This window comes from Pygocentrus nattereri, chromosome 8 (assembly GCF_015220715.1).
Source record: "Pygocentrus nattereri isolate fPygNat1 chromosome 8, fPygNat1.pri, whole genome shotgun sequence".
NCBI classification, from domain to species: domain Eukaryota; kingdom Metazoa; phylum Chordata; class Actinopteri; order Characiformes; family Serrasalmidae; genus Pygocentrus; species Pygocentrus nattereri.
The window spans coordinates 44084329-44111629 of record NC_051218.1 but is presented as its reverse complement, the minus strand read 5'-3'; the positions used below and the strand labels follow the sequence as shown (position 1 = coordinate 44111629).

The 27301-nt window shown below is 42.0% G+C and overlaps 1 protein-coding gene across 4 annotated transcripts in view; it reads right to left on the bottom strand.

Annotated features, from left to right (window-relative positions):
- Window positions 1-1831: 1831 nt before the first annotated feature.
- Window positions 1832-27301, bottom strand: part of neurl1b (neuralized E3 ubiquitin protein ligase 1B) — a 56573-nt gene continuing 31103 nt past the window's right edge. Inside the window, exons 1-5 of one of the 4 annotated variants that reach the window (XM_017712514.2) lie at window positions 26484-26800; window positions 12726-13304; window positions 7539-8282; window positions 5004-5126; window positions 1832-2864 (exon numbers count right to left, since the gene is read on the bottom strand). In XM_017712514.2, coding sequence (XP_017568003.1) covers window positions 2617-2864; window positions 5004-5126; window positions 7539-8282; window positions 12726-13304; window positions 26484-26514 — 1725 coding nt within the window. In that variant the 5' untranslated portion in view covers window positions 26515-26800 and the 3' untranslated portion in view covers window positions 1832-2616. Of the gene's footprint in view, window positions 2865-5003; window positions 5127-7538; window positions 8283-12725; window positions 13305-26483; window positions 26801-27301 lie in introns of those variants that run through there. The other 3 variants (XM_017712515.2, XM_017712511.2, XM_017712513.2) reach the window with 3 other exon arrangements.

The following is a 27301-nucleotide window of genomic DNA, read 5'->3' as shown; positions in this document are numbered from 1 at the left end:
CTTAATGAACAAGTCCTTCTTGAAACGAATCCAGTTTGAGCGAATGCTAGACTGTGCCATGCAGGTGGGCCTCCAAGGCTGAGCTAGGCACCATTGTGGAGTTGGTGGTATTCAATGGCAAAACAATAGCTTTTCTTCTAAATCACCCATCCCCCATCTAGGTCCCCAAAAGAGCTACCTGCAGGCTTTAGCTCCAACCCTGTTATAACACTATTGGCTGAGTTCTCAGACATTCCTGAAAAACTAATTTAATTTTAGTCTTAACCCACTACTGCATGCTTTATGAGGGCAATTTAAAAACTACACTTTTTGCATAAAATGGCTTGATTATTAAATTATATAATCATAAAATGATGCATTAAGATTAACAATCGGACCCAAATATTAAATTCAGAAACATTTTTTTAAATAATGTGTGCGGGGTGTTTTTGGAGTATGTTGCCTTGAGGCAACAGTGTGAGACTATGGCAAGAAATGACCTCTCTGAAGTGGTGAGACCTGGCTTGTGACTGGCTAAGTCCATTCTGTGGTCACACAGTGTTACTTCTAGGCAACAAACATGTTTCTGCAAATTCTCATTACAAAAAAATTGATACTGAATGTTAAAAAGGCTTAAATGTGTCTACAAAGACAGTGACCCTATATGCTTTTAATTGACGTACTTAAACTCTTCCCTTTATTGTTAACCCTATTATTGTCTTTAAATATGCATAATGTTATTGTAAAGTGAAGAAAATGTTTGTTGCCCTGAGGCAACATCGTGCAATAGAGGGTTAAGTGATCCAGTTCAGTTTTTCAGGAATACAGAAGTGCTCCAACAAGTTGTTCTACAAGGGTCAGAACTAAAGCCTGCAGGGAGCTCATGAGAAGCCTGGTTTGGACTTAGAGCTTAACTTTAAGCCATCTTGAATCTCTCATTTTGTTAGTACCTTTATACATAAAAACAGGTTTTAAGGAAACCGGAAAGGCAGGTATTCATTTGAGTAGAAGTGTTCATATCAAAAGAACAGCCAAACCCCGGATTAAAATCCCACAAACTGTCCAAAATTTCATTTTTTGTTGAGATGCAAACGAGGTCATTCGGAGTGGTTTGGTGTGAGACAGTGCATTGTAGTGAGATGTCCAGCCTGATTTCTTTACAGTGGTGGTGATGGGAACCAGGGGTCACAATGTCTACAATGCAAACAGAGCCATTCTAATTACTATAGTGAAAATGAGTTTTTATGTGCAATGTTGCTCATGGTAAAAATAGTGGTGAATCTAACTATTTGCGCACCGTTTTGTTTTAAATTGACTTCTTCATGCAGCAGGCACCTTTTAAAGAATGTTTTTGGCCAAAACCTCCTTAAAACGATCATAAACCTGAGTATGAGGCTATAGCTCTTCTGTCCAGTCTAATAGACGGTGATGTCATTTTAAACCCTTATAATAAAAGAAGCTGAACTCAGTTTGTTTTTCTACTGAAAGTCGACCCGTTTTTCCCCAAAATCTGGGCTCTAAACTATAAACAGACGGCGTCTCTTCAGTGATCTGCTCTGGAAACATTACTTTTAGAAAACAACACAAAGAGCATCTGAGATTTTTGGCTTTCAGCAGTAAACTGTAAGCATGTAGTGATATGTGGAGATCATAAAACACATGTTCTGTTCATTTGAGGGGCTTTTACAAAAAAAAAAAAAAGAATAAAATCAAGATTTACATTTATTTCATTATTTCATGCAGTTTCTGAATAATTTGCCTTACGATTTGGTCACGTGAATTCAGATGGACAAACCAAAAACCAAAATATATTCTGGTGAATAAGAGGTTAAAGAATCCAATTCAGAAATTCTAATGTTTGAAAGTCTTTTAGTAAATTACAGGAGGATGTTCCCCCTGGGATTTCTTCAGCTACAGGAAAAGAATGCATTTAATTTCTCTTTACATAAACACAATTCTACATAATCACACAGCCATAAAAAAGAAATAAATTTTTACAAAAAAAAAATCTCTTTATATATTTATATATATATATATATTTATATATATATATATATATATGAAAAGCAGTCCTTATCAATGCCTTCTGACACTGGGTTCCTGTTGGGGGCGTTGTTGTGTTCCTTGTGCTGCAGGTTTAGCCTAATCTCGATTAAGTGCAATAAATGTCCAAATGCATCAGAAGTCATCATACATATAAAGGCATTTTTTATCATCAATCAGACACATAGTTACCTTTAAAATATCAACCCAGAATCACTCTCATTGCCCCGCTCTGCTTTTATCAAGTATACAGTGCTAACAGATGCAGCTCAGCGTCCCTCTGATGAAATTCATATATTCCAGAAATCCAATCTATACAAAACATATCAAATATGATTGTCAGCTTTGTTTAGAGGCAAACTTCAAAAGGCACTAAAATGTCTGAGCACAAATCAGACAAACCCCATTTGTGGAAAGAAAAAAAAAGGTATCTAGGCTGCCTTTGGCTTCATGGTTTAAAACAAGCTTGAAATTGCTAGGCAGAAGGGGTGGTGAAGGAACGCTACGGGAAACAAAGCTACAGAGCAGCCCAGGAAGGACCCACAGTTGGACAGTCTTGTGCTGAGTTCGTCGCCGAGGGGTGCGTCTGCCCCGTTACGGCCTGTAGGTTTTGATCACGTCCTTGATGGGTCTCCGGCAGATGGGACAGCAAGCGTTGATCTGCTTTTTCAGCTTCAGGCCGCAGTCGTTACAGAGGCACATGTGTCCGCACGTATAAATGACCGTGTCCACCTCCTGATCAAAGCACACGGTACACTCGCCGCTCTTGCTGCCCAGTGGTGTCTCGGGAAAGGCGAGGCTTGGCGAGAGCGGGGGGCTGAGGGGAGAGCTGGGGGCCGTCACTGAGGAGGAACACACATAACTGTCACATTCCAGACTAAACATGATATGTCCCATGATATTTACTTCTTCTTCTGAGGTTTGCAAAGAAGTTGGGACAGGCGACACATCAGTCAACAGTGCCACAGTCAGAGGGCTATGAAAAACAACGGGCCTCATTCACTAATATCTTCCTGAAGAAACATCAGATTCATGACGTGATCTTAAACCACCAAACTGTTTCCCTCTCAGTGTGTAGATTCTGTTCTAAGGACAAATTCCAAATAAGAAAACGTTTCTAAGCGTCAGAATCTTTGGGAATACTGTGTAAATGGGTTTTAAGAAGAAATTTCTTCTGAAGAACAGTTGGTGGAATGAGACCCAATGTTTTTTTTATTCATGCATGAATAAACCATTTTAGAAGAAGCAACTAGTAACAATAAATGAAAAAAATAAGATGTAAAATGGCCTCTAATCCAATCAACAACTTGTTATTATATCATTTATGCAGTTATTATACATGCTTGTTGTTGACAGGCTTTTATAATTGGACAAAATCTGTGTTTTTATGATGCATGAAGCTGTTCGGTGTTCTCAAAGTGCTGACTATATTCACTGTGTGAATATATATATATAGTGAAATAACTATAACTAGGCCTTTCACGGTCATAAAATGCCAACTGACAATTAATTACCATATAAAACAATATTGACTAAAGTTTTTTTGTTCACTATATGCAGCTTTTAAAGAAAATGCCTAAAGTGGCCAAATTGGCTGACTAACCAACCTGATGACTGACGTGTTTCTTTATAAGACACATGATGCATTTTCCGTTTTTGCTATGATGTAAACAGATTAAACTTAAAAGTGAAAAACAGTGGAATATGATTAAGATCAGCTCATATAATTGTGATCAGACAATTATGTAACCCTTGTGACAGGCCTAACGATGACATACATGGCAAAAATGGCATTTCATTAGGTGAAATTATCCTAAATCTAGTCAATATTTCTGAAAATTCGCATTTTGAGATCTTTGTGAGCTTTTGTAAAGAATTTTTAAGTTGTATCTAGACATTTTACATCAAACTATCTCACTATATTGGCAGATCATTGTTGTTGTAGTAAGAAATATGCTTTATGGAAATATAATATATGGTTGGTTAGTGTAGTGGGTAACACCTCTACCTTCTATGCTGTAAAATACCCTACACTATACCAATAAGAGTCCTTGGGCAAGAGTCCTAACACCACCTTCGCCTACCTGTGTAAAATGATCAAACTGTAAGTCGCTCTGGATAAGAGTGTCAGCTAAATGCCATAAATGTAAATGTAAATATGCCCGAAACAAGCAATATTATCTGCCAAAATACCAAGACTTGTCTTACTAAGGTGACTTAGAACAAGTAGGACACATAAATAATTTATAGTATTCTTACAGCAGAAATGAGACATATTAGGTGTATTAGTTGAATTTAAGATAATTTCACTTGACAACTTAGCATGTTTGCAGTGTGTTGCCCAAATAACTGTTGGGTTCACATGAAATAATAATAATGAAATAGCAATTTACTAATACTTACAGTATATTTACTATACTTCCAGTATATTTTATAGAACTCAGCTTGATAATGAAAGGCTTTTCACTGTAGGAGTGGAAGGGGCCTGTTCCAAATGCTGCCCTACTCCCTGTGGTCCGCCTTCAAGGGCACTAGGTTAAAACTTGCATCTGGGACACACTCATGCAACGTACAGGCTATAAGCATAATGTGCTGCCTGAGGACCCCTTAAACTCAGAAATGAGTAATGGGACATTATGCGATGTGCCAAATTGAAGAATGGGACAGGGCCCAGGTTTTTGCCAAAATCCAAGGAGTCCGAAGGCCACTAAAGCCTGCAACGCTGCGGCCCACCTCAGAGGTCTGAGTGCTGTTGAACACAAGTCACCAAATAGCAAGATTTAACTGGTTTTCTATTTTCTTCTATTTCCTCTAGTTACTGCAAACGACAAAGAAAACATGCTCATCTTTTTTAAAAACACAGGTGTCCCTAAACTTTTTAATATTCCCAGGCACTGAAGCCAAAGCTGCATATAGCAGTCAGCTAATACGGATTAAAGTGTACTCAGCATTAAAGGGAAGCTTTGTGTATTCTCACTCACCCAGAGAGGACTCGGAGGCAGATGAGGATCTGTTGACACTGAAAGCAAGGTCGGAGTCACTGTCGTCAGATGTCGTGCCTCGGGACACGGAGGGAGAAGTGGAGGGACTCGCCTGCAGAGTTCCTGGAAGGCAGAAAGAGGGCTATGGTTCATCATTTCTGCCCCAGGCAGAATTGTTTGTCTCTCTAAGAGAAAGGCTGCATGTACCAGGTACCATGTACCATCACTGATCAGTTTAAACTTTCAAATTCCAAAAAAACCTGTTCCTTATGCTGTTTCCGCTATGTACTGGTTATCCAGTGCACCACAACACAACCCATCAGCCATACAAACAGCATAGCAATGCGTTACGCATCATTGTCAAATGTTAAATGTGTGCCGACAGCGTCTGGTTCTGAAATCCAGCAGCAAAGAATATCATATGGGACTTATGTCATGTTGCTTAACTTGTCTTTCCTCTGTATGCACTGTTGACTGAACAATATATCAGCCTGCATAAGCTCACAGCCTGTCATGCTGCTATAAATCACATTACTGGGCTCAGAAGGACTCGGGTCCTATTTTCTACAGAGCGAAATAGCATCCCAAAATAAGACAGACGAAAGGATGTGCCAGCAGTTATTTCTGGGGGCAAGAAAGTTAGCCTGGGAGAAAACAGCTTAATGGGACTGGGCAGTAATGCCTACTCTCCAGCACAGAGGAGCTAAAAGACTGGGAAGAGCTGAGCTAATCTTTTGCTGTAGCCTGCAAAAATGTCCAGTAGTAGCAAAAACACCCAGAGCACTTGTTTAAGAATGATCTGTGCTGGTGTTTTGGTATTTTGCATTTTTCTTGCAATATTATAAGACTGTAAACACACTTGTACTAAAGGAACAGCTTTTGGTTTTCACAAAAAAAAAAAAAAACGGCACTGGGGGCAGGAGGTCGGCACCAGGCTGACTGTATAGAGCAAATGTCAACATGACAGCAAAGGCAAATTGTTCATTTTAACCTTTTATGCTGCAGGGTGTATTTTGATTTGTCCATCTGAATCTACATGACCAAATCTTAAGGCAAATTATTCAGTAAATGCATGAAATAAATTAAATTTTTTATTTATTCATTTATTTTCTGTAAAAGTTCCCCTCAAATTAATAGAACCTGTGTTTTATGATCTCCACATTTCACTACATGCTCACAATTTACTGCTGAAAGCCAAAAATCTCCGACGCTCTTTGTGTTATTTTATTAATGTTTCCAGAGCAGATCACTGAAGAGACGCCGTCTGTTTATAGTTTAGAGCCCAGATTTGGGGAAAAACGGGTCGACTTTCAGTAGAAAAACAAAGTTCAGCTTCTTTTATTATAAGGGTTTAAAATGACATCACCGTCTATTAGACTGGAGAGAAGAGCTACAGCCTCACATGACGCCCAGCTTCTGAATGGAGCTTATGGAATATGAACGTTATGGAGAACATGATGAAGTGTGTTTTGGAGCTACTGGTGGTCCCGAGGAGTTGAAGAGGTTAAATACACTTCAGACATTTTGCATATTTATAAAACTGCAAGTTCTTATTTTTACTTGTCCTCCTAATTTTAATCAGTAAAAAGTGCCGTATACTGATCTAGATCTCAACTCAGCGCCCAGAAAGGTACACAAATTTGCCCCAAGTCAGCTCCCAGTACACCTGTTCCAGGCATTCGGTGTTCTTATTCACTTGGTTCAGGTATGCTGGGAGATAGTTTTACACACGTAGAGGAAATAAACTGGAACAGCAGCCACTGGTAATTTCATAGCACAGCAAATAAAATCTTGTAAAGAGGAGCGCCTTTTTTAGCATTAAAAACGGATGATTTATGTGAAATTATTTGTAGTCTTTGCATTTTTTCAAAATTGTTCTTATTAATCAAAGTAAATAGGATTCTGTCCGTTTATGTCTCAACATAACATTTTAATAAGTTACGTCAAATGACAAAAGAAAAGAAAATAGAAACAACTGAAATGACAATTTGACCTTTAAGTAGTCCGTGATATCATTATTATTATTATTATTATTATTATTATTATTATTATTATTAATAGCTTGCAGGTGAACTGCAGGTGAAATTCAACTTAAGAAGCACTTTGTCATTAAGAAATGGGTTGTGTTGGTTATTAGTTTATTACCGGGTTTAGAAAGTACTTTAATCATTTAGGAAGGACTCTCTGATGAATGAGCGTTCACTAAGTATTTAGCATTGAACAGCTTTGTAAAATGCACTCCAGGTAATTAACCAGCTCATCCTGAGTTAAATTGGGTGAGTTATAGCAGGAAAACCACTAAAACATGCAGAACAGGACCAAGTTTTGGAATCAGTGCTTCTTAACTCTAGTCCTGGGGACCCACTGCTCTGTTCTGTCTTTCCTGCCCCAACATATCTGACCCAGCTCATCAGCTCATGATCAAGTCCTTCGCATGCTGGACCTGGTGTGATGGGGCAGGGAACACTGGAAACTGCAGGGCAGTGAGCCCTCAGGGCTGGACTTATTATCTAGAGGTCCCATTTCGACACTTGCCTAATATCCTGAGTCGGTTGACGGCGCCATGCAGGGCAAAGAAGGCCCACAGCACTTGTGAGGAGTCGACGCACAGCAGGCGTCCACGAGCCGCTCCGTTCACCCCATGATGCACCTCTCCGTTGGCCAGCAGGGTGAAGCTGAGCACATCGCCTGGTCCAGGAACAGGGAAGCCCCTATACACCACCCAGTACTCTTTGCGGTCCAGTAGCACGTCCGGGTCGGCTGGCAGCTCACCAGCATGAAGAGTGCTTGGGTCGCAGGAGGTCATCCCAAACAGGAGAGCTCCGAAGTAGGGGAGGCCCAAGTGGCCCACCTCCACGTACAAGGTCTCTCCGACACGCACAGGCCTGTCGCTGAACACCAGAGTCCGGCTGCTGTCCAAGAAGTGGACGCAGGCGACCGCTCGGTCGTTGGACAGCACTACGTCAGCCCCCCGCACAGGATGAAAGTGCAAATCAGTGTCGAGGGCTGGGAGTATACCACGGCTGGCCCTCTGGATGCTGAAGGATGCAGAGGAAGAGGGGGCAGACGTGGAGGAGGGGGAAGAAGAGGAGGAACAGCAGGGACTGAGCTGGCTGTAGCCGCCAAGTTGAAGGGTGGCCATCTTGGCCGCGGCCGCCTGGTTGGTCTCCAGCTGGTTGTTGCTGTAGTTAGCCGAGTCATGGTTGCTTTGGGGCAGGTAGGCGCTGAGGCGCGCTGCACTCAGGCAGCTCGTGCCCACGCTCTCAGCAAATGTGCTCTCTGAAAGAAAAAGTCAGTGACTCGGTCATTTAAAAGGGCATTAGAGTTATTCTGCTCCAATAACAGTGTATATGACTTTTCAAAGGAGAGTCGCAACCACAAAACGAAATGTTCGCAGAATCAGTAGAGCAGAAAAAAAACTCTGCAATTCTTCTATTTAAAGAACTACACCAACAACCTTTTGAGATGCCTCTATTATCCCTGCTTTTGGAGCGGGAAGGTCAATGTTGGCATAATCATGACGTATGACACTGTACGAACATCCATAACACTTACTAGACTAGTACTGTTAGCTAATTCATCAGTAGCATGGTCAGCATAGCAGTGGTGGACAGTAATTAAGTAAATGTAATTAGTTACTGTACTTAAGTAGTTTTTTCTGTATCTGTACTTTACTTAAGTATTTCCATTTTGGGCGACTTTTTCCTTTCACTCCACTACATTTCAGAGTCTAATATCCGACTTTTTCCTCCTACATTCTGAGAAATCTCTCGTTCCTTTTGGTTTCTGTGTGTATAAAAACGTAACATGTCAAAACGAAAGAAGCGCAAAGCCAGAGCACCAATCAGGGCCCAGCGGTCACTTTGTTTAGAGCTGGTTTTGACCTGTTGGTCATACCGACCCAGTGCAGCACGCGGTTCAACGTCAGCGCAGCAGCGTAAAACTTTGGGAGAGTCTGTTCAACATAAATGATGAACTAACCTAACTTTGTGTAAATAGAGCTCAATATAGAAATATGTCCACATATGCAGTCGAGACTGACGCGGCTTTTTTCTGAATTTCTACAAACTCCATTTCATTTTATAGTAAATGAGTTTGGGCTGGTTTATGTTTATGAACAGACGCCTACAGATCAACATAGTAAAGGAGCTCATCTGTGATCCTGAGTTTAAAGCCAGTTTTTATTCAACTTAAACTTGGAACTAAGTTGTAAATAAATCTGAAACTGAAACTTTGCTTGTGTGTAAAAAGTGATTTCAGAGCCACTCGGTTCTCCCTGATGGAAACTGTTTACCTTCAGTGTTTTGTGCTTCTGATCATTTTAATAGACGTCAGCGTCACTAATTAATGACGTTCTATTAAAAGACTGGTTTACCAAGAGAGACGCTGGAGGACTTTCACCTGAAATGAGTTCATGAAGCCAGTCTGGTTATAAAAATGATAACAGGACATCAGAGCCAGAATTACTCTTTTAGTACTTTTACTTTATACTTAAGTACATTTGAGGGAAAATACTTTAGTACTTTTACTCAAGTGGAGGTCTAAAGGGAGGAACTTCTACTTTTACTGGAGGAATATTTTACCTTGGGGGTCTCGACTTCAACTCAAGTACTAACTATGTTTCACAGCATCTCTGTTTGAATATATGTGACAGGGCAGAAACAAAGCCTCCAATGGAGCTGTACTAATCAGAAAGATTCTGTCACTCCAGCACCAGACACTCGGCTTTATTATCAACTTCTATCTCTGGGGTCATCTCAAACAAATTGTGTATGCTGAGAAAATCCGCAACAAACACCACCTTCAGCACCGCATGTGGAGGCTTGTGACAGCATAAACAATAAAATAAGATAAAAGTGTCCTGTGACTTTTGACTCACCCTGTACATTAAAGGTAGCTTAAGCCACAGCTCCACAAACAAAAAACACAGATTTACCGGCTCGGATTTGAGTCTTTATTCCCTAAACATGCGTCAGTGAGGCTTCAGTAAACTGTAATGAACAGAGGCCTCTCTCTCTTTCTCTCTCTCTGTCTCAGCTCAGGTTCTTGTGCTGCCCTTAACGAGAGCCTGATGCTGGTTTGGCATTGGCAGTGCAGACCGTGATAAGTTCAAGCTCATTTGTGATGTACAAAAACTGAGCTCCATCGTAGCACCACATAAACTTTTTTGGATGTACTGAGCCTCTGACACAAATATCATTCAACACCTCCAAGAACCATTTAAAACAGGTTTTTGAGTGCAAGGGGTCTTTAAATGTACCATTACTCTTCTTGCATTCAGTCAAGATTAACGTATTTACTGTACTTTTCTGGAATTTGACCGGTGTTGCTTTTTTACTCCTTTACGTAGTCCTGCTCTAAGTTTAATTTATCATGTGAAGTCTGACGAGCTAATCAAGGCACACGCCTTGACTGACAAGCTAGACACAACATTTGCATGTGTCTGGTTTTACTCCACTGGCAGACTTGTGGCCTCCCAGAATATCAGTCTCAGCAACAGAGGAACACTTACTCTCCAGGGATACGCAGCGGCCCTTACCAAATATGGCCAGGGCTCCCGACGGACAGAAGATAAACAATGTCACAGAGCATCAGGGAGAGTGGAAGAGAGGGAGTCACTGGTTTGTATCTGGTTTCTTGGTGCTCCTTTTGGTCTCATATGCTGTGAGTGTGTGTGGCTTTTAGGAGGAGTGTGTAGGATATGATTCACCTCGTTGCCACACACACTAGAGCCGTCAGCCTGTCAAGGTGTGATAGTGACCCATGGCACCTCTGCCACTATGACGTCCGTTCCTCTGGCAATATGCCCCTGTCCACTACTCAGGGCCCCCTTCCAAAGTAGCTGAGGCTCAGCTGGAATCTTATCAGGGCAAAAAAAAGCTCTTGAATATGCTGCTATCCTAATTGTCTTGCACTGCTGCCAGTGCTACTTCTGTGAAGCCAGAATGGACCAGATAGTGGGCTTCCACTGCTGGGAACTACCTTGAGCTGGATGATGTGACATGTGTCTGTACATGTGATTCTTAATCCTAGTCTTGGAGTTCCTACCCTGGACATTTTGAAGTATTCCAAGCTAGAACACACCTGAACAACTAACCAGCCCTATTTACTAAGAAACCTCAATGTAGAAACCCCAACGTACACCACTGGGGAACAACTACTAAGGTACTGTGCTACCAAACTATTACTGATCTAATAGACATGCACAGAATTAGAATCAGACTTTTTTGTTATCCTGACTTTGAAACCAATTCCTTCATGTCAAAAAAATATATATTGTGTTAAAGTCACCTAAAAAAGGCACCTAAATAATGTACATTAAAAAAGGCAGCATTGTAGCATTAACTTCTATTGAAAGAGACACTGATTTCACACAGGTTGTGGTGCTTTATTCTCCAGCTGTTGTTGGCCACAGCCATGCCATACATAAGCAGAGTTTTCCCTAACAGCTCACGTCTCTTGTCTCCGCTCTCTCTTGGCTCCTAGCCCCGCCCTCTACAATAAGAGTCCTTAGCAAAATAAACCCATTGAATAAATGCTGAAGAACACCAACCTAAATTTTAAATGTAAACATCTCTTGAACATGCCACTGTATTTAAACAGGCAGTAAGGGTAAAACACTAATATAAGACTAAATAAAGACAAAATTAGTAGAATAAGTAGTTACATCAAGGTGCTCACTTAACCTTTTCCAGATTTCTCCACCAGCAAGCCCAGTGTTATTTGTAGTAGTAGCTGGTGTACCTTGCTTCAGCCACTAATTCGATCAATTAAATCAGGTGTGCTGTCATGGATTTGAAAAAATCTGGAACAAAACCTCTACTCGAAGTAGCTTGAATGGTATCAATTACTTCTTTGAAAACAAACAATTCTTGTTACGTTCTACTGTTGGATTACTTTTGCATTTATGTTGATGCTACATACGGGTTTTATGAGCAAACATACCATTTTTGTCCGGATAAACGGTTTAAAACGATTTGCGCCTTTTGCACAGTACTGAAACTTCATACCTATGATAAAAAAAATCACACGTTCTTATTTCTTAATTTAAAACGTCTATTTCAAAAGCTGTAGTCACAATATAAAACTCAGCAGCCTTGGATTTCTGAAGATGAGTTATGTTCAGAGACACTGCTGTATCATATTTGTATTTGTTTCGTTTAAGTGTGCTAATGTTAGTGACATACCTATCAGCCAGTCACCAGCCTAGATTTTATAACAAGGATGTTTATTGGCTCCCTGACCCTGATAAAACTGACTACTTAAGCGCTGAAATTTTGTACTGAACAGCGTGGGATTTTTTGTGCTACTGCAGTAATTTTGTACCATGCCATAAAAGTAGGCAGAATGTTAATAACTCATACCGTACGAACTCTCCAGTCGAATCACTGACCACCACAGCTCCTGACTTTTGTACCAAAGATTTTTTAGTGTCCACAATATAAACCACATAGGTGTCCTAATGTAGGCCAATAAAGATGGACTTGTGACTTGTGCTATTAACAGTAGCTTTGTTTTATGTTATCTGTTTGTATATTTAAACTGTGGCATTAATTGAAATCACATTCTACACTATGCTCCTCATTGCTGTCAGAATTAATCCTTGGTAAGATGATGAGGCCTTTCTCTATGCAATAATATGCAGCTTATAGAGCTGTAGATATTTTAAGAATCTGTGTGAACTTGGGAAACTGCAACACAGGTTTGATTGCTACAACTCACCTAACAAAGTGACCTCTTGTGTGATCCCGTAGATGTCAATGATGGCCCAGAGCGGGCAGCCCACGCTCAGGCCGCAGTGGAAGAGGATGGGCTCGCCCTCATTGATGGTGTAGAAGACACGGCCATGCCTGTCGGCCCAGAAGGCCAACACGTTATCCCGGGCGGCCAGCCTCTCCGGCAGAGCTTTTGCCCAGTACCCGGGCCGGGTCACCAGGTCAGGACACGCATACTTTGGGATGTCGGTCGATGCAAGCTCACCAGGGTCCAGGCTAGTAAAGCCAAAGCGCAGCGCCCCGCTCCAGCCGGTATGGACCCCAGACAGGCGCAGACGCACCTTTTCATAGAGACGTACAGGCCGCTGGCTGAAGGTGATGCCATTGCAGAAGCTGTTCTTGCGCGTGGCACGCCGTAGCTGCGCATCCAGGCGGATGTTCTTCCCCTTGGCATGCGGATGGAAGCGGGGCAACTCCAGGTTGGTTGGCTGCTGGGCGGATGTGCGCCGCTCCACTGCCACTGCACCATGCTGCAGGGCGTAGTACTGGCGGCTGGCCACCGGGCGGTGCTGCAGACTCGCATCTACTGGAGCAAAACATTAAGACGTCAAACAGTTTAAGCTCAATTCTGGTCCTTTGCTACAAGGAAGAAAACAGCTTGTATGTCAACTCACTGATATTAGCACATCATTCAGTATTAAACTCCAACTAAGTCAAACACTTAAATTCTCAGGAAACCACATTTCAATTCCTCACTTTCAATTCCACACATAGTTTCGTAGCCTTTAATGTATAGTAGTTACTACATATAAAGATTTAAGATTATCCACTGAACAGTAAGCCTGCAGTTAAGGAGTTAAATCTTAAAAGGAGAATTCAACAAGAAGCAAAGGCTGCTCCTTAGAGAAAACACTGCTGAGTTTATACTCGTCTTATGACATCAATTATTTACATCCAAGTCTCTCAAGACTCTTTCCCACCCTGTCCCATTAACCAAAATACACTGCACTGTATCCGGTAACCCTCTTCAGACGGGGAGGGAATATGGGGGGGGGGTGTTGGGGTGGGGGTTTGGGGGTTCCCACAATGTCCCTTCTTCCTTCTGACATCCCACATCTGCTGATGCTGGCTAGATAAATACACCCTCCTAATTTCACCCTAATGAGAGCATAAGGAGAGCATTTGCCTTTCACCATGAACTTGGTGCTCAAGGGCATGGAAATGGCATCACCCCTGGAACAATAGCATACCACTGGCGGCACCAAAGGCTACAGTGATGACAGCATTGATGGATGTCCCACCAGCCAAGGCAAATATAGCTGTATCAAAGCACAGCAAATCTATGGTAGTAGAAAAAAATGGTACAATTATTCTGTCCACTGTGACCACCTGTACTTAATCACAACACAGGTGAGGCTGGTTTCTCATGCTCAGGATATGAAATACACACTGGTTGTGTGCTTATGAATAAATAAGTATCAAGGGAATCATTTGAGCAATAACTGCTTCCAAACTGCTTTCATTAAAGCAATCAAGCAAAGGCACATGAGCAGTATAGTGTATATAATGTATACAGTATATAATGTTCATTTACATTGCATTCATTCTGCCATAGGGACGGGTAATATGATGACAGGCTGTTGTTATCTTGATAAATTATGTCACAATAGGCTTTTCTGAACGTACGGTTCACATCCTCAGTACTCAGAGAACACTGACCAATGCTTCTTTAAAAAGGGTATAATTGGTCCTGTTTAACTGCATTCAGTGCAGTGCTTTATGTACATTATTGAAAATAAATGTACTCATGTTTTCCCCAGCCCTTCCTAAATGTGGCACTACTATCAAACCTCCAAAAAACAAAATATTGTGATGCACATTCATCATTTACACCAGGGGTGCACAGCTCCAGTCCTGGAGGGCCAGTGTCCAGCACAGTTTTGAGGTTTCCCTACTCATACACACCCAATACCCCTGCCAATTAATGGATGAGTGTAATCAGGTGTGGTTGAGCAGGTAAATCACCAAACTGTGCTGGACCTCCAGGACCGGCCCTCCAGGACCAGAGTTGTACATCCCTGATGTACACCCTTAAATATAAAGGTACCAAAAAACATTCTTTATGCTGTGCTGTAGAAGAATCACTGGTTCCCTAAAAAACTTACTTTTCAAGGAACCACAAAGCATTAGGAAGAAAGGAAGAACATTCTAGAAAGACCGTTTACACTGGACCCGGATTTGTGGGCTCGGATCTGGATTTTTTTTTCTGTAAAGCTGCTTGAAAAAAGCGCTATATAAATAAACTTTGACTTGACATTTACTTGTAAAGAACCTTTACATTATGTGAAGTTTCTTCAAATGTTTAAAAGGTTCTTCACACTCACAGACAAGATTCGTTAAGATTAAGTGACCCTTATTAGTCCCACAACAGGGAAATTTCACCTCCAGGTTTAACCCATCCGTGAAGTGAAACACCACATACACTCTAGTGAGCACACACACTAGGGGGCAGTGAGCACACTTGCCCAGAGCAGTGGGCAGCCCAATCCACAGCGCCTGGGGAGCAGTTGGGGATTAGGTGTCTTGCTTGAGGACCCCTCAGTCATGTGTTGTCGGCTCTCGGGATCGAACCGGCGACCTTCCGGTCACGAGGCAGGTTCCCTAACCTCCAGCCCACGACTGCCCCCAAGGAGCCAACTAAGGCTCTTCCAAGGCACAGCTATTCTCTAAGACTCTTCTGTGGTACTTGAAAATACCTTCAGGTATTATGATGTTATGGTCCCTATCGTACCACGTGCTTCATTCAGTACCCTATTAAATAATCATCAGATAATCACTCTTAAATTCTTTTAACTGCAGGACTGGATTCCAGAGGAACACTGGCAACTTGCTCCACCGTCAAATGTTATTTGCTCATTGATTCAATGAGACTGGATTTCTGTTTATCGGAAACCAGTTAGTTGAACATTACTTCTAATTATATACGAGTCCATGATGCAGCAAAAATGCCAGCATCTGCTACATCTCAGTGAATCTCACAGCAAGAGCATGTTGTAAACCTCCAAGCTGCTGTTACCGATCTGATCACCTTCCTATTTGCACTCAAAGTGCTGCCATTTAGCCACTTCCACAAAAAGGATAAAGCACACCTGTTACAACAAGCAGAGCACGCTGCCCGTTCACTTCTTGGCTTTTTGTGTGAATCATCTGATGTTTTTATGAACTCCATAAGAACAGATCACAGCAGAGTGTCTGATTAGTCAAATGCATGTAAAAATAACCGCACATATTTTTAGTAACATGGATGATGTACATGATGCACGTCAGATTCTTTCATGGGAATCTTACAGTTGTCAAGCTCTGGCACTTTGTAAGACATGAAGATGATTAGAGTCAGTACTGTGGATGGTCAGGGGGTATTTTTAGGGAGAAGAAAGGTGAAAGGTGTTTACATCCACGTAATTGTTGGGACCCAACCAACAACTTTCATATCAATGCTGATCTTAGGAGCTAGAAACTGTGCTAAGTGAGAGTATTGGCTGGTATTATTTTATAATTATACAGGGTGATTCAAAAAGACTCATCCGAATTCAAAGCACCATATTTTTACACCAATCACAACCCAATTGAAAAAGGGGGTCACAGAGTTTCTGACTGTCAGTGGAAGATGGTTCCCTTCAGTCTGAGATGCGACCCCTGAGCAGAAAGCGTTCTGTGTTCTCCATGTCAATAAGAGTGAATCTGTCATAACTGTGTAGCCTGATTTTCGTGGGCAGTGAAGCTCCAGCAGCTCAGAGCGTTTGGCGCTGGTTCCACAGCACTGGATGATCTCCGAAATCCCACTGAAAGAGCCGTGAGAGCAGCGACGCCCGACACGCTCAGTCCAGTACGGGATGAGTTTGATTGTGGTGTTGGTGTCGTCCGTACAGCTGGAGGAGGTTCAGACTGAGACCTTGTATAATTACATAATAAACTTTATAACAGAGCAGGTACTATTTGGGTGGTGGATCATTCCCAGCACTGCAGTAACAGTGACATGGTGGTGGTGTGTTAGTGTGTGTTGTGCTGGTCTAAGTGGATCAGACACAGCAGTGCTGCTGGAGTTTTAACACCTCAGTGTCACTGCTGGACTGAGAGTAGTCCAACAACCAAAAATATCCAGCCGACAGCGTCCTGTGGGCAGATTCCTGTGACCACTGATGAAGGACTAGAGGATGACCAACACAAACTGAGCAGCAGCAGATGAGCTGTCGTCTCTGACTTTACATCTACAAGGTGGACCGACAAGGTAGGGGTGTCTAATAGAGTGGACAGTGAGTGGACACAGTGTTTAAAAACTCCAGCAGCACTGCTGTGTCTGATCCACTCGTACCAGCACAACACACACTAACACACCACCACCACGTCAGTGTTACTGCAGTGCTGAGAATGATCCACCACCCAAATACTACCTGCTCTGTGAGGGTCCATGGGGGTCCTGACCACTGAAGAACAGGGTAACAGAGTATCAGAGAAACAGATGGACTACAGTCTGTAACTGTAGAACTACAGAGTGCAGCTATACGGTAAGTGGAGCTGATCAAATGGACAACGAGCGTAGAAACAAGGAGGTGCTCATAATGTTATGCCTGATCGGTGTATAACGTTTTAATTGTTGGGAAGTGTGGTGGTAATTTAGGGAAAATTATTCTGGACCTTCCTTCTCTACAAATCGGCCAGTCAAATCACGCACAAATTACATTACCGGACCTCCTCTAATAAACCTAATCCAGCTTGAATAGAGTTTAGGACTTATAATTCATCAAACTCTGAGCTCCTTTAGTGACAGAAGTCCTGTCTGAATCAACCTGAGTGATGTAGTAATAAATCCAGGTAATATAAGGGCAGCTGTTGGTGACAGGGAGACAAGTCCGACCGCTAAAATGGAGCTCTTGGCACAGTTTCTTATCCTCAAATTCACGTCAGGACCACTGTAATCGAAAACGTTTTGAAGATGGGCTACTTAGAAGAACGGAATGAGAGATCTGAAGTTTGATTTTAGTTTGTTTGTTTGTTTATCTGGATCTACTTAATTGTAGCGTAATTCGGGGTATTTTGGGGGATTTACATAGATACGGTATCTCTCAAAAATCGGCCAGTCCAATTACTCCCAAATTACATTAATGGCCCTCGCCTGATAAAACTACAGAGCCTTAGAGCCTTATATAATATAAAACTGCAGCATGCGGGGTGGAGCTACCCTGTCTGTAATTTTTATAATTTTCTATGTTATAACATGTTATTTTCACACTAAAGGTTAGGTCTGGATATATTTTACGTGGTTTTGTGATTCTAACCATGATGGCATTTTGTGTTGCTCTTCTATATTGAAACAGGAAGGTTTTATTGGCCAATCATGTGAGTTCTGCCCTTATACTTCTCTAAACGTTCGAAAGGTTCCAATAAACCACCAGTGCATTGCCTACGATTGCTGATTTTGCTTTCAATACCTTTTTAATATTTTGGGGTTAATGCTGGTCATAACTAGTGTCACATGGGTTTTCCAGGGTTTAGTTTTACTTCTGATGATCACGACATTAGAGCGAAAGACCAAACACTGAAAAAAAGGAAGCTGACATTAAAAGGGGCCTTTACGTTTTATTTTCCAGGGTGGGAAAAAAATTCCAGTGTTAGATAAAACCCAGCTGACTGCGAGGAGATGGTGTTGAGGAGATGGAGACCAAAGGTCTTTTTTCATAAACAGAGACGAGGCGCAAGGCATAAAACACTGGAGTCGCCTCCTCACAAGCTGTGTGATTTAGGGACCTTTTCCGCCACTCCGTGCACAAGCGAGGGCGAGATGAGAGCCGTGAACTGCACTTGTGAAGCGGAGCGCGGTTTTGCTCGCCTTCCAAATATAGATCTGCCTGATCTGACGGCAAACCAGCACTGTGGCAGACGACGATGCTGCAGTCCACTCCTCCAGCGCCTCGCTCCGGCACAGGCGTGAAAGGCCTCGTGCCATCTTGTCACATTTCTGGAGCAAACGCCGCAGGCTTCAACAGGCTTTGTGTCTAAACCAGGCCCCGAAAGCAAGAAAAGACACCCGCAGCAAGAAAATGCAGAAGTCGAGGGTTTGAGGGCCCTGATAAGACACATGCTGAAAACATGCCAGCTGTGTTAACGTTAGGGTGCCAACACTGGGTTCGTACATATCTTCTAAAATGTAATTACTGCAATAATACCAAGTGTGAAATTATCACTTTCCAGTATGTAGGCCAATTGTGTAACAAAATACACACAATATGCTTGATATCTTGTCTAAGATGTACCTTCAAGTGTTTCATAGTCATAATTAAAAGACAGTTTAGACAGAATGTCCTAGTTGGCACGTCTTGCACAGATCTATGAAAAAATATCTTGCAAGACAACTTGGACGTTTCGGCCCGTTTTGCTTCAAGAATGTGTTCATGGCGAAACTGAAACAAAACTGATTGCTCAATAGTGGAGGGAGGAGGTGATGACAAAGCAATTTCTGTCACAGCAGCCAAGCTCAGCGGTGGACAGCGCTGACCGTCACTGACAAACAAACCAGTGGTGGACAGTACACTGACCTTTTGGGACGTTTTCAATGATCTGTACTTTTTCCACAGCATTTCAATTAGACTTTTACTTTCATTACACTCGTTATATGATGCACCCCCCAAACTGAAGCAAACTAATCATAGCACACCGTTCCCGAAACTCCCCCCTTTAAATATTGATTGACCAATTATAGCTTTGTGACTGTAACTAGGCCCCAGTTTTACAAGACAACGATTAATGGGCAGTCGTAGGCTGGAGGTTAGGGAACCAGACCTGTGACTGGAAGGTCGCCGGATTCGATTCCCGGAGCCGACAGTACCTGACTGAGGTGCCCTTGAGCAAGACGCCTAACCCCCAACTGCTCCCTGTGTGCTGTGGATAGGGCTGCCCACCGCTCCGGGCAAGTGTTGTGTTTGGTGTATAATTGAACTGGATTGAACTAATTTTGCTTACTGCTATATGATGAAGCTACTCCCTATCTGACTGTAATTTGCAGGATTTTTGCCTTTAAGCTCTATTAGGCTTCTGAGAGATCATGGTGTAACATACAGCCTTCAAACGGAGACCGAAGATATTTTTATCTGCTCCTTTCTGAAATTTTGAATGTACAGTGTTGTGCAAAAGAGGAAAGTCAAAGGAAAATGTTTGAAAAAACTGCAGCTCTTAACGACACTCTTAGCAACCATACAAGACTTGGAAGACCACCAACTGTCACCAACACATAAACAGTAATCAAAGTTTTGAGCAAGAGGGGAAAATTAAGCTGCTTCAAATCTGGAAATATCAGGTATTTCTGTCCATCCTTCCACTGTGAGAAGACAACTCAGCGCTATGGATCTAAAAGGATTTGTAGCCCACAATAAGCCATTACTGAGAAAAGGAAACAGACAAAAAGGAAGAACCTTAGCACTGCCACACCGAAACTTGACATCTGAGACGTGGTTTTATGGACTGATGAGTCTTGTTGGGATTACTTGGATCATTAGAAGCAGAAAATGCAACCAATTTCTAAGACTGGACTTCAGAGGGGTGAAAAATTATCCCTGCAGATGTCCTTAAAAAGGGGACCTACTACATACTGAAAATCTTTACATATACTTCAGTGCTGAAGGTCTTGTGTAATTCAGTGTTAATTACATGTTTTCTGCTTTGTTTGCTGGCCCTAAAATGTATATTTTAATTGCCGTTTTTGACTGGAATGACCATTTTTACTGGTTCTCTGGTCTCTGATGTTTTGTACAGTACTATTTTAATCCTAAGTACTTGGAATTGCAAAGGTGAAATAGACAACTACTGGGTCTCTTCTGTTCTCTTCCGCCGCCGCAGTGAGTGGCAGCCAATCTATCTATCTATCTATCTATCTATCTATCTATCTATCTATCTATCTAGCTATCTATCTATCTATCTATCTATCTATCTATCTATCTAGCTATCTAGCTATCTAGCTATCTGTTCCATACTACAGTTAACATGTCAGTAGTTTATCCTCATCATAGTTAATTTGGTTAACTTGCTTGTTTCTTGTTTCTGATTAATGCCATTTTTCAGATGATGCGCATTGCTTAATGTAATTGGTCCCTACAGTGAGTGACCTGAGCCTGGTGCTTACAGTCAGGGAATGTGACAAGAGAGGCACCAGAGAGTGAGAGAGTAATCTGGCCAAGCACAGTTCGCCAGTGCGGCACTTTAATGTCTGCGAAGAGCTCCCCTCTGAGGACTAACACATGTGATGTAGTCTCGTTTATTTTTAGAGATAGTGCGCCATTGTAGCACTCTCTAATCCTGCAAACACCCCAAGGAAAAGTGGGAAAAGGGATCGCAAGGAGAGCCCGTTCGCGCGTTTTCCAGCTGAAAAAGGCGTCCAGCTGACATTCCGTGACCCGAACCCACGCAGTTCTCACAAAATGCCTCAATCAGTGTGGGCTTCTCTCGGCGTGGACAGCAGGCTTTGTATTTTAAAGGAAATGTCCATAGCTCAGCGCAGTGGCTTAGCTGTGCATATTTATTTGGGCCACATCTAATGCAACTCAAAGCATTCTGTCCATAACTGCGCATCAATTATCCATGAGCGAGGCCTATCACAAGGCTTTCCCAAAACCAAAATTTTCAAAGAAACCATTGTATTTCTACTTTAATGCACATCTGCTTATCATTTCGAATGCAGTGTTGCAGTCACGTACATGCTAAGCCACTTAATAGGGCTTTGTGTTTTGTGGGGAAAAATGTTCATCATTCAAATATCAGTGGGGGCTATTAAATGCAATTGCTCCACGCACAATTGATTACTGGAGGGTGGGGACAGCACACAATGAGGGGTAATGGATTGCAGTCTGGAGCTGCGTTCCATTCAGGGGCATTAAAACAAAGATTACTTTACATTAGAGGGCATGAAGTTAAAGGACTGACATTATGCACCCACTGCAGGAATGTTTTAGAGGCTTTGTATGCCTGATCTGAACCACTGAAAGACCACAGACTGTTAAATTAATATGTGTTATGTGGTTTAAATCATGTCACATTTTGCTTATCTGTAAAAGATTTTTCAAATATTCTGCATAAGTAAATTGTAAAAATATGCCATTCCAGAAAAACTTCACAGTGGTAGTGATAGGAACCAGACGTCTGAAGTGTTTAATGCTTCTGAAAACCTACCTCACAGAACGTTTCTATGAAATAAATATACATAAACTGCCTGATGGCAGTATTATAAGTATTATAATAGCTTTTTGACCTAAAATTTAGATTTTAAACCTATTCATGGAACATGCAGGTTGCAAAATAGGCAATATAGTCCCCAAATAAAACATTTTTTTCAGATTTACCACAATTGTACAACATTACATACAAAACCAGTCACAACGTGGGAAATATGATAATATATTATCAGTACAATATCATTACCGTGATAAATTATGCTACAATATGCTTTTCTGAACATATTGTTTGTATCGTCAGTACCTGTAGACACTGACCAACTGCACGTTTCTTTATAAAGAGAGCAAAATTAGTCCCGTTTAACTGGATTTAGTGCAACACAGTATGCCAAATATTGAATAAAAATCATTACACTCACAGTTTTTGATGGTATTTTTTAAATGTAGCATTACTGCTTCTTTTTCCAGTTCCAACTAATCCGATGTCTGAAAAAATGTATATTGTGTATTGTGAAAATTTCCTGAACTATCGTGATATTTTTTTTGTATTGCCCATCATTTTGAATGGTAAATGAAAAGGGTATGTTTGTGTTGTCGACATCGTGACCCCTGGTTCCTCAACAATACAACATATGGCAAGAAACCACTCTCAGTAACTTTGTGCACACATCAATCATGACTTATGCAGCCATTTGGAAAAGACAGAGGCATTCCCCTCTAAAAAATATCACATGACTGAGACTAGACATCAGCTCGTTCTTTAGAGGAATAGCCTGCGGACCTAATTTCTCAGTAATTATTTATACATTTTACAGTACATTTATTTATACCATTTACAGCTTACTGCACTGCTCTGTTTATTTGTTACACTTATTTTTTTAATATTAAGAATAGGCGTTTTTCCCCTCTTTCTGAGCTATTATAAGGACTGAACTCCACGTTATGAATAAATTCTAGACTGTGACATAAGCTGCACTATGGTGATTTCATATTTATTATTATATATACGTAACTGTTTATGCCACTGAATACCCTCACATGTCTGAAACAGACAGCGCAGCTCATTTGGGTGACGAGCTCTGCTGAAACCCTTCAGAGACCCTTCGTGCCGTTGCAGCGGTAGAGCTATGATGTAACATGTAACTGTGCACGCCGAACCCAATTCGGTGCTAATGATGTCATTCATCCAAGACAGGCTATATGGTGGAATCGTGTCACTTTGTTCTGTGATCTATGAACAGCATGATGAATAATCACCAAAGAAAACAACATAATCAGGAGGGCGACAATAGCTGCTCTAAAAATACCAACTAAGGTCATTCAAGCATTGTCAGCAGTGCATACCTGGCAATAACATGAACAGATGAATGGATTCCAAGGGGCACAGACAGCTATCACACAAAAATATGGAGTCAGCTGAAAATCTGCATAATTACTTTCCGCATATGATTTAACGCTGTGTTTTTCGAAGTGATCAGCATAAGCCGAGGTTGGAACGTGCAGATCGTGTTTGTGCAAATAAAAGGGTCAATTTATCGCTTTTACTTTGGCTGATCTGTGTTGCCATGTTGACGTCAACGACGTGATGGAAGTAAACTCATCTGCTACACCTGTAGCAACGTCATAGCATATTTTGGATGTCACATTATGATAAAAATCGCCAGTTGCCTCTTATTTTCTGCTAGAACATTTTATTTGATTCATGTTATTTAAATAGGAGATTTTTTTTGTTTATGAATACAAAATGGCAGTTTTAACCAATTCATGCACAAATAATGTTTTTATACAGGGCGATTCAAAAAGATCCAACCGTGAGGCGCCGAGGAACCAATCACACTCCAACTGTAAGAGGGGGTCATAGAGTTTCTGACTGGCTCCTTCAGTCTGAGAGGAGATGAGACCCCTGAGCAGAGCGTTCTGCGTTCTCCACGTCAATCAGAGTGAATCCGTCAGAACTGTGCAGCGGGATTTTCATCAGCAGTGAAGCTCCAGCAGCTCAGAGCGTTCGGCGCTGGTTCCACAGCACTGGATGATCTCCGAGATCCCACTGAAAGAGCCGTGAGAGCAGCGACGCCCGACACGCTCAGTCCAGTCTGGGATGAGTTTGACTGTGGTGTTGATGTCGTCCGTACAGCTGGAGGAGGTTCAGACTGAGACCTTTTAAAGTTACATAATAAACTTTATGCTCATTTAAACCGTTTACAGCTCACTGCACTGATCTGGAATGATTTACATATGAAATAAATCACTTTGGAAATGTGATAAAAACATTTTTATCACTCTGTATTGAAAGTTTGGGTAAAGCACTGGGAATGCATTAGTGTGTTTCATGTGTTCATTCATGTGTGAGAGTTTTGAGGAAAACAAGCTAATAAACATCTGCCAATTTGGCTATAAAGAAACCAGAATTTGAATCAGCTATAAAAATTTAAAAAGATCAACGCATCCTCCTCTTACACAAATCCCTACAAGTCGCTTTGGATAATTCCAATAGAATTAGTAGTAGACTACATTCCTACAGGACAGTAACAGACATTTACCCAAAGGCAATAAATACTGTAGATTGATTATGACTGAAGTATTGTGCAGCACTATAGAAATCCTACAGTATCGCCATAGATTGTGCCCTACAATTAGTCCCATATTACTGCATGTAAAGGAAAAGTCTTTCCAAAAAACCCTCTATTAAGATCGTTCAGAAACTAGACAGCAACTTAGGGTGGCCTACTTAACTCAAAGCTGGAAAAACAGCTCCTCCGAGGTGTGCAAGAGGAGGACCAGGTTGTGACATGACAAGGTTTCTCTCATGATAAAGAATGAAGTTCTTCAGACAGTACGCCTATTTGTTTTCCCCACAGCTGTGCAATCTGATCTGGACTCACACGCAAGTTCATCAGAACTGATCAAGCACTCACTAGAGATCACTAATACGCGACATAAGCAGCTGCTTAGGGCTTCTCGACTGCCAGGGTAGCCCCCAAACAACTTCTGGGTTATTACTGCACCGTTTTATTGAGCAACATGCTCAAGTGAGGAGGAGCAGGTCTGGCTTCTGATGTTTTTAAAAACAATGTACACACCTGGAGCCAAAAAGCAAAAAAAGCTTGACGATGAAGGTACGTTAACGTTATGCTGTTTGTTTTGGCCTGTAGTTGGACAGTAGTGGACCGGAAGTCTGTCTAACAAAACAGATTCGAAAGGATTTCTGAAGTTTCAGCTTCTCAAAACTTGACAGCCACAGCAGCGTTCAACTCATTTTAAAACAGAGGTTAACAACTTTCTCTGTCAATCCAGTTTTCGATACTCAGGCTGCGATTAATCCACGAAAGCTTGGCGTTTACGACAAACAGCCAGTCGTGTTAAACGTGATTTAATTAAGGGTTTCCAGGGTGTCCAAAGAAAACCATGCATCTCCGTTTTTGTCGATTTTTATTTTTCCACATCACTTCAACACACCAGCTGTCCTTTACATTGTGTGAACGTTTCACGATGAATAGACCAACAGAAATGCTCTAAAATCGCTTGGAATAAAATCCCTTTACATTAACATACATGGAAAGGTAAGAGGGTTCCTGCCGTCTCCTGTAAAGTTACTATTTTGGAGATTCTTGCTTTGTGTTTGGACAGTGACGATAAATAAGTTTGGCCCAATATTACTGGAATTGGGCTTTACATAACCAAGACATATGGCTTATTTTGATTAATACCATCCTTATCAAAGAAATAAGCACCTTTATTATTACTAACATCATTCTTATTAGAAAAAAAAGGCGTTCTCCTTTATACATCTGCTGTTATTCTGTCAAAATATGCGTAATATCCAAAATAGATACGGCATTTTTTTAACATAACTCTTCACATGTAGAAACTAAAGCAGTAAAAAAGCAATGCTGTCGTCACGGCAACCAGGGTGGATCTAACTAAGTTTAAAGTCAGCTGAGAACACAACAAACACTGCGGATCAAGAAAGCTGAGAAGGTCTTCTATCATTTAAACTGCAACTTATTAGAATACACAACTAGAAACTGGCCAGTTCTAGATGTTTATGATTCAGACAGCTTATTATTATCAGACATCACGCATCATTTTACAGCTCACAGCAAGATGGGGGCCCCCAAAGGGTCCCCAGAAGAGCTAGACCCAGTCCAGGAACCAACACCTGAGCTAGCAGGGTCAGTCTCCAGCCTAACAGCACCACGAGGACTGCTAGATATAAGAAAGCCCCCCTATACAAGGCCATGAAAAGAAGCATATCCCAACACTGTGGACCACAGAATCTCCACTGGAACATCAGGTGCGTCAGTGAGCCCAACGCCAGGCTTGTCCATCACGCTCTGTCCAAACGCGCTGACGAGCAGCTCGTATTCCGCGTTAAACTGGAAAATCTACATTTCTCTACAACTCGCCGCGCGGCCGCCGTCTTCATCTTCCGCTCCCACGCAAAACACAGGAGCAACGCAAAACGCAGAAACGATGACAGGCGGCAGACGGTCGGGGTCTCTACCCGCAAGATCTGCCCTAACACGAAGCCCTGGCGCTTCTCTTACCTAAGAGCGGTTTGGGCGCAGTGTTCCCCATTACTGCGAGCGGTTCGCTTCCCTCGGTGGCAAGTGGACTCCGGATGCAGCTCCTCCTCGTCCTTCCATCTAGAAGCGAAATGTGGTGGAGCGATCGTGGAGAACCTACAGCCGCGTTTGGTCAGCGCTGAGGAGCGCAGGGTTCTGCTGCCCCATCGCACCGAACGCGCTCATCCTGTCTGCCAGGCGTGCGTGTGTGGAGCTCTCTCCACAGCGTTCGCCCTCATTGGCACTCTGCCGCCCCCTCCTTCCCTCAGAAAAAAAGGAAAACAGAGCCTTCACTCCAGCTCAACTTTAAAGCAGCACACAGGCACACCACCCACATGCAGCACGCCACTCATCACGCGCCCTAATTAACGCCCCCCTTTCTCCAAAGACAGCTCCCACCACAAACAGCGCTCACCATGAACTACTGCCAACACTTGAGGTTCACGACTTTGTCCCACTGTTTGTCATCCACAGGCCTGATGTGAGCGCTGACACCGGGGTCATTCTACAGAAACGTCCACTTTTCTGTCTGTCCATAGGAGTCACTGGCGTTACTGATCGTCAATGGTGTTACACATAAGAAAGGAAACACCAGAGACATTTTTAATGAACAATGCATTTATATCCAGAACCTCCCCTCCATCATCCAAAATACCTGCTACAGAGCATCAAACCACACGCTGTCCATTTTAGTTGGAACATGGAATCCATATTTTTTTCACAATTAGCTCAGAATAAAGTCGGTCACACCAGTGACGTCCGCTAAAAGCTTCATATGAGATCATGAGCTGAATGAGAAA